The sequence below is a fragment of the Corvus hawaiiensis genome, chromosome 5 (genome assembly GCF_020740725.1).
Source record: "Corvus hawaiiensis isolate bCorHaw1 chromosome 5, bCorHaw1.pri.cur, whole genome shotgun sequence".
NCBI lineage: Eukaryota > Metazoa > Chordata > Aves > Passeriformes > Corvidae > Corvus > Corvus hawaiiensis.
The window spans coordinates 63187039-63199325 of NC_063217.1; the positions used below are offsets into that span (position 1 = coordinate 63187039).

At 39.4% G+C, this 12287-nt stretch overlaps 1 protein-coding gene across 11 annotated transcripts in view; it reads left to right on the top strand.

The window, feature by feature from the left end:
• Positions 1-12287, top strand: part of INPP4B (inositol polyphosphate-4-phosphatase type II B) — a 315749-nt gene that overhangs the window by 279942 nt on the left and 23520 nt on the right. For all 11 annotated transcript variants that reach the window (XM_048303087.1, XM_048303078.1, XM_048303079.1 and 8 more), the window contains one exon: positions 1217-1371. In XM_048303087.1, coding sequence (XP_048159044.1) covers positions 1217-1371 — 155 coding nt within the window. The remainder of the gene's footprint in view (positions 1-1216; positions 1372-12287) is intronic.

The following is a 12287-nucleotide window of genomic DNA, read 5'->3' on the forward strand; positions in this document are numbered from 1 at the left end:
CTATTGTGAAGAGAATTAATCTCTTCAATTAAACACTTCTTTCACAGCATTATTTAAGAAAATTATTGTATAGTACTTTATTTAAATCCCAGTGCAACTGTGCAAATTTTTAAACAGATTTCACTTTTAAAATTTTGAATTACGGGATGGAAGAAACACTCATAGGTTCTCCTTCACTACTCTGTACCTCTTCAGGTTCTAAGTATGATTCCCTTAATTGATTCCCTGAATTGAACTTTTGAGATTGTCCTCACCATGGTATCACAAAGGCCTTAAAGACTAAGTATTTTCTGGGACATTGATTTTAATAGAATTCCTGAGAATGCACTTAACAGATGGAGAAATGCTTATTTGCTGAAGTGGCACTATGGAGATCATGTTCCAGTTTCATCCTACAAGCTCTCCCATGATAGCCAATGTGGGAAGTTCCTTTGGATGATTGCTGCTCTAATTTATTGCCTTGCCTTGTTTATGTTTCTCATAAACATTTTGGGGTTTCATTCTGATATGCCTATGATTCTCCAGGGATAGGTGTAAGCAAGGCAAAGTATTACCTTTTCTCAGGACAAATTATATGTGGTGAAAGGTAGATGCAAACTTGGGCATGGCATTTCTCCTTCAAATTTTTCTTCTTCTAGTCAAATATTGTTTGAAACCGAAGTATAAACTAATGAACTGGTACAACCACAGATTATTCTTAAGGGGAGAAATTATCCTCAAAAATGTCATGTTTCTCTTATAAATTTTTCAAAGAGTAAGTAAAAGTAGACAATCCATGGCAGTCATTTGTGTTAAACTTTATTAATTGTGAGTCACACATTGAACAGTTTTCCTGTTGAAAATAAAAACTATTTAAGTTCAGATGTGTCTGAATCCATATGTTCACAAGAAGCTAGTCTGCTGCATTCATGTTCGTGAGTTAAGACTTATCAAGGTTTTTCTTTATTCATTAGGTGTTCAGACAATTAAGCTTTCATTGAGCAGGGTGGTCACTAGATTAAGTGAAGGAACTGGTTTTTTTTTATAGCCTAGGCTAACAGAAGTCCTATTTCAAGTCCAGGAACTGGATGCACTGGTACTAACTTTTAATAGGTGCTTGCTTCTTGAGAAATACTGTAGCTTTCTGTATGCACTTTCTGGGCTTGCAGAGTTGTAGGGGCTGCACAGCCTGCCTGGTGTGAGAAGGGCCAACCTGTGGGGCCTGCCTGTGTTTCAGATTTGCCGGAAGCTGAACGGAGTGCGCTTCACCTGCTGCAAAAGTGCCAAAGACAGGACATCCATGTCGGTGACACTGGAGCAGTGCTCCATCCTGAGGGACGAGCATCAGCTGCACAAAGACTTCTTCATTCGGGCGCTGGATTGCATGAGGAGGTAGGTGGAGTGCTCCAAAGTGCCCTTTGAGCTAGGCCAGGACCACAAGCACAGAGGGTCTAAAGCTGGTTGTAAATGCCCAGCAGAGCCCGGGCCTGGCTGAGCACAGTCTGAGCAGCAGCCTGACCACTGGTAAGTCACCTCTGGAGTGCAGGGTCTTTGCAGCTGTGTGTTTTATCAGTAATTAACAGTTTCTGAGATAGAGATGTGAAACCTTCAGAGTGTCAGCTCACTGACTGTAGAATCTGAGCAGCAGTCTGAACAGCAGTGGTTTTAAAAAAAGTTTTTTCAGTTTTGAGGGTATTTTTTAAAAACATTTACACAGTCATTAAATAATTTGTATAACATTTATACAAATACTGTGAAAGCAAAAGAAGCATATGTTACAGATGGCAATTCTTCCTAGTTTGTGTTATTGAAAAGAAACATCCAACTAAGTTTGGACTGTTGGTGATTGCCATTAATATCTGATAAAGTCATTACTGTGCTTTAAAAAAAAGTTAATTAAATCATGTTTTATTCTAAACAGAAAATTGAGGCTGATGTTATCAGGAATGTGTAATTAAAAGATGTAAAGATTTCTCATTACCTGAGTCTTTGATGAATAAAAAACTTTATTGAGCAAACAAGTTTTGATCATAAAATGAATCCAGATGCTAGATTGTCCAAAGAAACTTTCATCATTGGTTTTAATGAGCTTAATCATATGATTTTAATCATATCATAACAGTTTTAATCATATTTTCTATAGGAGTATTTAAAAATGTATCCACAACACTAGAATAACATAGAACAAAGGTCACTGTAAAACTGATAGAAAATCTTTTGGTCAGCCTGCACAGAAGTAACTGAATCATATCTTTCTTGGACTTTAGTGAAACACAAATTGTTTGTATGGTGGATTTGCACAGATCATATGAAGTAAACAATCATGTTTACAGTCTGTAATGGGTAATTCTGGACCTTCATATTTATTATTGCCATTCATATTTATTATTATTATTAGGTGTTTAATGTCTCGATTAATACTGTAGGCTTACCCACATGTCCTTTTGTCCTTTGGCAAAGGTAGCTGTTCTAAAGGAAAAAAGGTAATTTTATAAAGAGTAAATGGCCAGAGATGGCTCAGTTGTAGGTTTGGTTCACAAGGTGCTGCTAATGCAGTGAAATGTGGCGTGTTGAACTGAGCTGTATTGTTTTGTATGTGTTGTTACCTTGCATAAATCCCTCAGTCTCTGCAGTAATTCAGTGAGTGAATGACTTGTGTGCAGTCTTGCATAACTACATTTTTTATCATTAATGAATTCTGAGTTTTCTGTGTTAAATTTCATTTGTGTTGGCATTTCAAATGCTTTTTTTTTCTGTTATGTCTCCAATAAACATAAAAGTGTGTAAGCTACAGTAAGTTACCAGGAAAACTAATCAATTATATAAAAACATCATAATGTTAGAATAGCATTGAGTAGTGGATGGGAAAATTTTTACAGACATAAATATAATTTAAAAAACCCCTAACTTGCAAGTACAAAAATCTAGTAGGTTTTTGTAGATCAAAATGTGAATGATTTTGAGTGGGTTTATATCATGTGACTGATTTGAAAATTGAGAAGATTAACACATTAGTTATATTTGCAGATAACAGTAATTTGAAGTCACAAAAGAACGGTCTAAAGACAAAAAAATCTGAATAATACTTAAAAATTAAATTAGCAGATGGATGTATGAGGTTGAAGCACCATTGCAAAAATGTAAAATCTATTGGTTATGCTGTAGTTTCAAACAGAGAAAAGCTTTATCCTGCTCCTACCCTGTAAATGAATTTCAAACGTGAACTAAAGTAGGTGAAAGGTGTGTTTGATGGGAGGCAATAATTTTTACTCGGGTGGTAGGATTGCATGACTATTAAAGCAAAGACCTTGCAAGTAGTGGCAGTAACATACAAAATAATTTGCACCATGAGGATAAATAAATAAATTAATAAATATTTTAACTCTGCTAGTTGTTTTCAGTGTAACACTGTCCATGTAACTGGAGGTTTAAAAATAAAATATAAAAAAAAGAAAAGCAGCCAGATTACTCTTTTTCCCTCCCAAATTGCTCTTTTTCCCCTCATGAGTTGGTCAATGCAAGCCCAAAAATTCAGAACAGAAGAGTAAAAATGTCAAATGGGAGCACAGTACTTCACTCCACAGTGCTCCCAATGGGAGTCGGCCTGGCAGTTTAAGATCTATCTTGGGGGGGGAGGGGGGTTGTATCTTTGGTGCCACAGACATTCAGCAGGGACTACTGCCCACTGCTGGAGTGCCTCTGGAGCAGTGTTGGAAGGGACACAGCACTGCTGCCTGGGTGGCCTGGCAGGGACCCTCCAGCTGAGCACTGCTCCTGTCGGTAGACAGGGAAAGCAGAATTGCAGAGAAAGGCAATTTGAGACAACAAACTGGGAAGGAAAGAGCAAATAGGCAAAGGAGAGGAGAAAAACCCCTTAATTTCCACAGGTGTTTCAGCTAAATGTCCTGTATTTCACTTGAGGGAAGTTTGGCAACTGTGTTTTTGAGGTTTGTTTGAACGAGGTCAACAGACTTGTTTGGTAGCCATTGTGGTACTTGTCCTTTTGTAGTTTCATTTTATTTGATTACTTTTGCAGATTTGAAAGATAATGCTATGCATTTCTAAACTTTTCATTAGGTACTTTTAGGAGCTTTTAGAATTATTTTCACATCTAAAAGAACCTATTTTGTTTCAAGGGCAGGCAGAGAAAAACTATTTGCCATTGAATTTACAGTTTTAGCAGTTTTTCCTCAATGAATCATCTCTAGATCACTTTGTTAAACTTTGTCAATCAAATCCCTTTGTGCTGATTGCCATAAATTGCTTTTAAGCCTTTCAAAAGAACAAGTAGACATGAAAAATTCAATTTTAACATCCAGAATCCTAACAGATTGGATTGATCTTTGAAAGGCTTCTTTCAAGAGTTAACAGTAGGAGATAGAGACTGCTGTGAAACTAAGTGAGCTGTAGAAGTAAATGGTGATTCAAAAGCAGCCTTTATTGGAAATGCCATCATTTTGAGATATGAAAATTATAAAGGTGCCTGTGTAGCTGTAAGGCTTTTTCTTTTCCTGCCAGTGCTGACACAGCTTTGCTGACTGTTGGAAAAGGGAAGCATGTGCTTACAGATCCCTGCTTTCTTGCCGTCAGAAGTTTGGAGATGCTGAACTTCTGTGTGCTGCTGCTTTTCAGCTTCTTTGGGGTCCCCAGAATTTTGAGCAATCCAGAAGTGATTCCTGAAGTTTCAGCATCTTTGCTTTGGTGTACATTGCGTAACCCTGTTTTGGAAAATACTGCCAGTAGCCGGTTTTTAATGACTTCGTTTGTAAGTGGAACCGTTGTCTTTTAGTGATAAACTATACAATGTTTATTGATTCTTTATTAAAAAAAAAAAGGCTATACAAGAATCCTTCTGTTATATCTTCCTTTCACTTATGAAAAATGTGGTGAATGAAGCAATGATGGGAATGCAAGATTTATCATTTACAATATGTAATAGATGGCTTTGTCCTCAGTCATAAGTTGGCCCATTATGATGCTGCAATTAGTGTGTACCTGAAGCAGCCACTCTATAAATAATTCCACATATTATAATTTCCTTGATATAGGTATGTGACTTCCATTGATCTTAGTGACATGCATAGTGTGGAATGAGGAAAATCAATGTATCATCTCCTCTGTATCAAGTGCTTGTAATTCACACCATATTACTGTTTATAATGCCGCTGCCACTTCCAAGTCATTTTTTATAGGCATCAATATTCTTATTTTTCCCTTCACCAATACATGAATATTTCCTATCATTCAATGTTAACTCTATTCCAAGAGACAGTAGGGGCACAAAACTGATTTACCTGAGTTCATTGCAGTATCTGTCACATGATTCTATTTCTTGTCTTTAGAGCTGGCCACTGTTAAGTGAGGATGGACCCTGCTGGGCAGTGCATAATGAAGCAGTTCTGTAAAAAAATTTTGATTTTTTTTTTTTCCTTTCTTAAAATTTATTTCTTTTCTGAACCTATTTAGCTTTATTGTTTCAGTGACAGGATCCCTTTTGGAGGCTGTGGGTAGTGAACAACCTCAGAATCTCCTGTCATTGAGCATGTTTTCAATAAAGCCTCAAAAGTAGCAATAAACAAAGGAAATGACAAATCCACTGTCTGTGGTGAATATTCCATGCTGTCAGGCTTATCCTCATTCTTAGCAGGGTACACCACCTGTCACATATTTCTGACATTGAATACAAAATTTGACTCCATATGGGACACACTGTATCCACTTGGAATAGCAGTTAAGGATATTTCAGGGTATTTTAGATAAACTGCCTATCAAAAATCTCATTGAAGCACAAGTTCCAAGAATGAATGATCTGGGCAAGAGGTATTGGGCTTTTGATGAGCCAATTATGAAGAAAATATTTCCTTTTTTAAAGAGCTGTTTGAGGACAGCATTTTTTAAAGATGTGTGAATTGAGGAGGAGAAAAAGCTGTAATACCTCTTTAATCAGGGATTTTCAGATATTCTGGGTGCTGAGCTAGACTTGGCCAGGGAAGAGCCTGTACCAAACACCAGAGCTGTAATTGCCAAATGGACTAGGAAGCAGGAACAAAGGGACAAAAGGATTAGAGACAGGGATGATCCATGTGCATATCTCTCTGTGCCATTCTCCCATCTCCCAGCTTTCACCCTGCCCCCGTGAGCTTGTGGCAAGAGCTGCAGCACATGAGGGGTTTACACAGAAGAGGAGGCACAAGTTCTCTAACGCAACCGGGGGCTTGTCAGCACAAGCCCCGGCGTGCCCTCGGGCAGAGGGGACGCAGCGTTGGCCTCCACAGCGTCCTCGCTGGACGGCTCAGTGGAATCAGCGTGAGATGGGTGTGTGCGCTGGCTCCTCCTCAGAGGAAGCGCGTCGTCGGGCAGCCGATGATCAGGCTGGAGTTAGCCCGGAGGCAAAGAAGGCGGGAGGGGCTTCTGGTGTGGATTCCAACAGGTTTATTTACAGGAGGAACCAGGGACCAGCAAAAAGCGCCGAAGAGACGCGGGCTAGCCCCCTTTATGGGGGGGTGGAGTAAGGCAGGGAAAGGGAAAACAACCAATGGGGTACAAGCAGAGGGGAGGATACAATTTTTCAGAACAAATGGGGAAAACAGGGAGGCAGGAGTCATAACAGAGAACCAATTAATAACTACAAAAGGGAGAACTTTCTGGAACAGGGGGAGGTAATTTAGGATTGGGAGCCACCCAGGGGGAGGTAACCTAGACCTGAGTTATCTCGTCTGGTCCGCCTTCCGATCCACTGTCCTGGGTGGGGAAATCCACCCAGTGGATAGCCCTGGTTTGACTGACATTTGATGTTTTCAGCCTGAGAGCAGGCTGATCCACCCCAACAGTTCTCCTCCAACCAGTCCTTTTTCCCAGCCCATCTGACATTCTCCGTCTTTTTTTTTTTCCTTCTAAAAGTATTAGCACAGTGTAAACAAAACTTAAAAATGGAGAGCCTGACTTTCAATATAGATTTTTACATTATTCTATGGCTCTCTAGAAACTTAACATCTATATTTTGAGGTAAAAGCTTTAGTGATTTGCATCACCTGATGTACTGACAGGAGCCTGGGCATTAAGTAACAGGTCCAGTTTTGGTGCATTGAACCACCATCAATTTTGTTTTCTAAAACTAAATTACTGGTTTGGAGATTTTTAATAGCAACAGGGTGCAGAGGAAAAGAAAACAAAATGGAGAGAGATGACCACAAGATGTGATGAGAGTCAATGCCATTGACACCTTGCAGGAGCCTTTTAGAATTAAGGTCTATTTCTGACCATCCTTCTGGAAGGAGGAGGACGATTATAAACAATCATTGTGGGCAAAGTATCAAGCAGTAGCTTGAAAAGGCTATGTTAAATCTAGGCTTTTCTAATACAACTTCTCAATTTTATAGAATTGAATGTTATAATGTATCTTTAAAGCAATTCTCAGGTTTTAAAGCCTTAAACCAAGGAAAAAAATAAAAGAAAGGCAACCCATGCACACTTTATTTGCACTCTTGAAGGTCCTGAGGTTCAGACTTCTACGTGGACAAACTAAGTAAGTAGAATTGGCAGTTGTTTTATGATATAGCCTTACACGTTTTGTCTGGTTCACTGGGGTCAGATGTTTGAGTTCATGTTTTGCAAGGGGATGTTCTCCAGCTGACTGCAGAAGTTTCATTCTCCACCTCATCACCTAATTTCTCCAAATTCTTCCGAAGTGCTGGTTTCAGACTTCTCTCTGATCAGCACCCCAGTCAGAGTCCGGAGAACTCTCTCACGTGATCTTTCTCATCTTCCTCTTTTTCACTAGACTTTTGCTTATTTCCTTCCTTTCTCCTCTGTGACACGTGGCTGCCTCTTCTCCTGTTCAGAATTTGGGCACTAGCCTCAGTCACAGCACAGAGAGAACAGCAGAGCCAGTCCCCTGCCTTATGGCTTTGGCTTCATGTTATACCGGTCATCCTCTGCCAGCGGAAAAAACAGCAAGGAAAAGCCTTGTCCAGCCTCTTGACCTGGCATAAATTGAATCCTCAAAGTATGTACTTGCTGAATTTTAACAAGGCTTTTTTTAGGAAGAGATTTGAGAGTCTTGCAGGAGCAGGCTCTTTTGATAGTTGCATCTCTCACATCTTTATTATCTTGGTGCAGAGTATCAAATCCTGTTCTTCATCATGGAGGTATTAGTAATTCTCTCAAAAAAATGGGGGAAAAAAGCTGTATTTTTTTTCTTCTCTAAATGACATTGTAAGCTGGAATTTTCCCATTCAAAATGAACTAACAATTGAGAGTAGGTTCTTAAAGGAAAGCATTGTGTAACCTTAATTATAATTACCTTTCCCCTGGAACCTATAATAAATATTATTGGACCAATCACTTGGGAGGAAGGCATGTTCTAGGGAAAACAGTGAAAACCTCTGCCACTCTTTGCAAGGAATATTTAGAGAAGTGACTCAGTGTACATCAATGTAGCAGGCAGTAAGCAAGAATTCTGAAATAATGCTTAGTTTTCCTGTCAGTGCATGATGGGAAGGTAGAGCCATTAGAAATCTGTATTGTGTCTAAATTTTGACACCAGTGTTGGGTGAGTGAGTCCTTGAAAGTCACCTCTTCCTCCTTCAGTGACTACTTAGGGAAGGTGAGTGCTTCAAGAGGACTCAGAACCTGACAGTAAATTTTATATAATAGGAAAACATATTACTATATCAATTGCAGTGTACAATATTTTATTTTATATTTTTAGAAAGTTTTTTTCTGTTGAAAAAGAAAATGTCGGGCCATGCTTAGGTTTCAACTCTGTGACAAGAAACAACCCTTGATTCCCTGTGATCTTTTTGCTGAAGAGACCCTTTGCCCTTTGACTTCAGGTTGTGTGTGCCAGAGTTCTCCAAAGAAGAACTGGATTCATGGAATTCCAATCAAAAACTTGCCCTGCTCTGAGTTGTTCTGCTCTGATTTGTACTTTTTATTTCTCACTGAGATATTGATGAGGTAAACAATCTGTTAAGTAGCCCAAATTAGATTTGTTATGTCTTGATCCAAATGAGAGTACAGAGAGTAGAGCTTTGTCTTTGCTCTCTGTGAATGTTTTAATTATTCAGTATAGACAGTGAGAAATGTGTGTAATTAATTACCATGTGCACTCTATGGTCACTTAGTTTTTAAAACCAGCCAAATGGAAAAAGCTTATCCAATAAATTTGGTTTCCCATTTAGTGCCACAGTCTGTGTTTGGATGCTTAATAAAGCAGAAGGGAATTTAAAGACTACATTTGATTAACTACCAAAAAAAAAAAAATTTAAAAAGGAAAATGCTTCCTAAAAACCTCTTCTAATGGAAAGTGTTTCTGTCACTTCTGCCATACATATATTGCAGGCCCATAGTTCTCCTGGATTTCACCTGTCATGGTTAGACAAATCTAGCATGCAAGCAGTTAGATTATCCTAAAATATTGTTTGGTGTTCACTTTGGAGATTCTTCTAGTTGTTTATGGAAAACTTCATTAATTGTCTCATTCATTTGGTGCTTTATTGTCTATTTAGAGCTTCCATGAAAGACTAGGTCTTACCAGAAATCAAAGATCAGATGTATTATAATCGCCAGACTGAGTAATACCAGGTTTCTTCCTGTTATATTTCACTTTATTAAAATTTCCTGGAAGAGCATGTGGGAAAAGTCCTGGGGAAAAGAACTTGCATTCTTAATATGCTTGTTTTCTGTTAAAAATTCAAGTCCTACAGCTGAATCACTGTGGGTTTGGCCATGTACAGCTAAATTCCAGGAAGAGGAACATTGCAGAGTCTAAAATTTAGATAAGAAAGAAGCAGGAAATGAGAGTAAGAGAGCAGTAATAGCATACAATAGCTGGTTAAAGCTATCAAACGTGCAATCTCTTCAAGAAGTTATTGACCTCTAAAACAATGTTCTTTTCAGAAGAATATAACTTGGGCAGGGAGAGCTCATAACTTCCTTCCTGTGGTCCCAGCAACCTACAAACTGTTGAAAGGTTGGAGGGGGCACAGAAAGGAGAAACAACCAGCTGCTCTTTCAAAAAGGTGGTTTTGTAATAGAAGAGTCTGCATTTCTTCAGGAGAAAGATGATGCAGTGTCAGGCTACAGCTCTGGGTGGCTTATGTAGGAAGCAGGTAACAGACACTTCAAGGTTTATCTTTGCTCTCATTTTAGACTCCCTTAATCCCTTCATAAATTTAGTTTCTTTTTGTCAGAATGCTCCCTGCTTGGCTAATCATCTTTTCTTGTCCATCACCCCGGTTTCAGTTTTCTTTCTTCAATTCCATCCCTTGGGGTGCTGTGCAGGCTCAGGGCCAGCCACCATCTCTGGGGACTGGCCTGGTGCTTGTTACGTACATGACATGAGAGAATCTGGCATTCCATCTCCATATTCTCTTTTTCCATTTATTATTATGTATTCATAAGGCCACCTGGCACATTCTGTTATACAGTTCTGCTTTCAAATAGTTATGGTCCTATTCAACCTCAGCCACTGGATCTGAAATTTTCTATCTCAGGTTCTTGAGGGAAAGAATCTAAAATCATATTGGGTACCAAAATAGAAGGAGAGGCATTATTCTGCCCCTTCCCCCTCCCCCCTCCCCCCCATTATTTTATAACCATCATCTGAGAAACTGTCTTTGTTGTATGGGGGTTTTCTCCCTTCAGTCTGCTGCTGTTTTCTTTTTCCAGTGAGCATTTCTCTGTTTCTTACTCTCTTTCAGTAACATCTTGGTGTGTGGTATTTTGAAGAACTCTTTTGACAGTAGCCTTTCTCAGCTCAGCTGAGGGACTTAGTTTTAGTAGTAGTTTCTCATTGTTGCTTTCTGTGGCAGCTCTAGCTTGGCGATTGACATTTCATAAGCGTGTCCTTATCATTACAGCAGCCACTGGCAACCTTTCATTGGCATAGCTGGCAGCAACAAGTTCATTCTCAGTGTTTACCTGCAAGTCCTGGTAGTTGTTTGCAGTGGAGTCACCAGAGGAGTTTCCATTTGGATTATTACATACCTATTATGTATTTCCTACCTTCATGATGTTATCTGCAGTCAGCTGGAATTACACCCAGTAATAGAGCTAGCAGCATTATATTGCTATCCTGTACTCTGGATCATCCAGAGATAAATTTGGGAGATAATTTTGGGAACTTGCATTCTTAATAGCTTAAGTCTCTACTATAATTTGTATGACTAGAAAGCATGTGTTTATAAGGAAGTTAATGCAAAGGAAATGTTGGAGTCCTCCCAAAATGCACAGCCAACTCCATGGTTGACTCCTATTGCTAGAACAGTTAAAGTAGTTTCTGCAGCCCTGGGACTTAGTGGTGCTGCAGTCATACTGTGGTTCTAAACATACCCCTAATGCCAAAATCACTGGGCACTGCTTTGGCTGTGCATCTTCAGTGCTGCTCCTGTGCCCTGCTCTGGCCTTACTTCCCTGGCAGCTTGTCTTCTCTCCCCAGCCTGGATGTTGCCACGTGTATATTGTCTTCCAGCAGTGGGAAAAGCACCTGGCTTTTCTCCTCTCTTGGAGATGCTCCTAATGCCCCAGGAAGGTGCCAGAGCAAGTTTCTACCTCTGCAGAGTCTTGTGATTCCAGGCAAGGCTTTGCCAAGTTTTAACATCCCTTAGACCAGGAGGTCAGACGGCGAGAAGGGAATCACTGTTCCCTCTCTCTTCTGTCATGGGATGAAATACTTTGGTATATGACCCAGCCTCCTAGTTAGGTTACCTGTTAGTGAGGCAGAAGATGCCTCCACGTGTGGTGCTCAGGAACTTCACTTATCCTTGTATGAAACTATCGTGTAGTACATTTATAAGAAATCTTTCTTTTCTACCCCTCTCATTCATCATACAGGTTTCCTGACATATCATCAGCTTTAATTTAATGCTACAGCCTCCCCCTTGACTGCAGATTTCCTTTCACTCGAGAGGACATTGTAATGTTTGAGGCTTCTTATCCCTCATTTCAATGTAGCTGAACTCAGTCCCTGTGCTCAGAGGGAATGCACAGATTCCTGTTCCTTCCCCTCACACCAAGAACTAACATGTACCCTTTGCTTCTAGAGAAAGGCTAAAAAGGCATCAGCTGATTATTATCAACAGTATATCAGTGATATACACCTGGTTTAAAAAAAAAAAAATTATTTACTCCTCAGCCCCACCCCAGTCAGCATTATCAGATTTGAGGAACTTGTTTAGATTACTAAAGCGTTGGAAAGACTAAGGTGTAATCTCATCACACAGTTGTGTATTTTATAAGACCCTGTTGTAGGATCATCTGGTTAATAGTTGGTATCTTGGGTGAACTGACAAGTCTGATGAAAATAT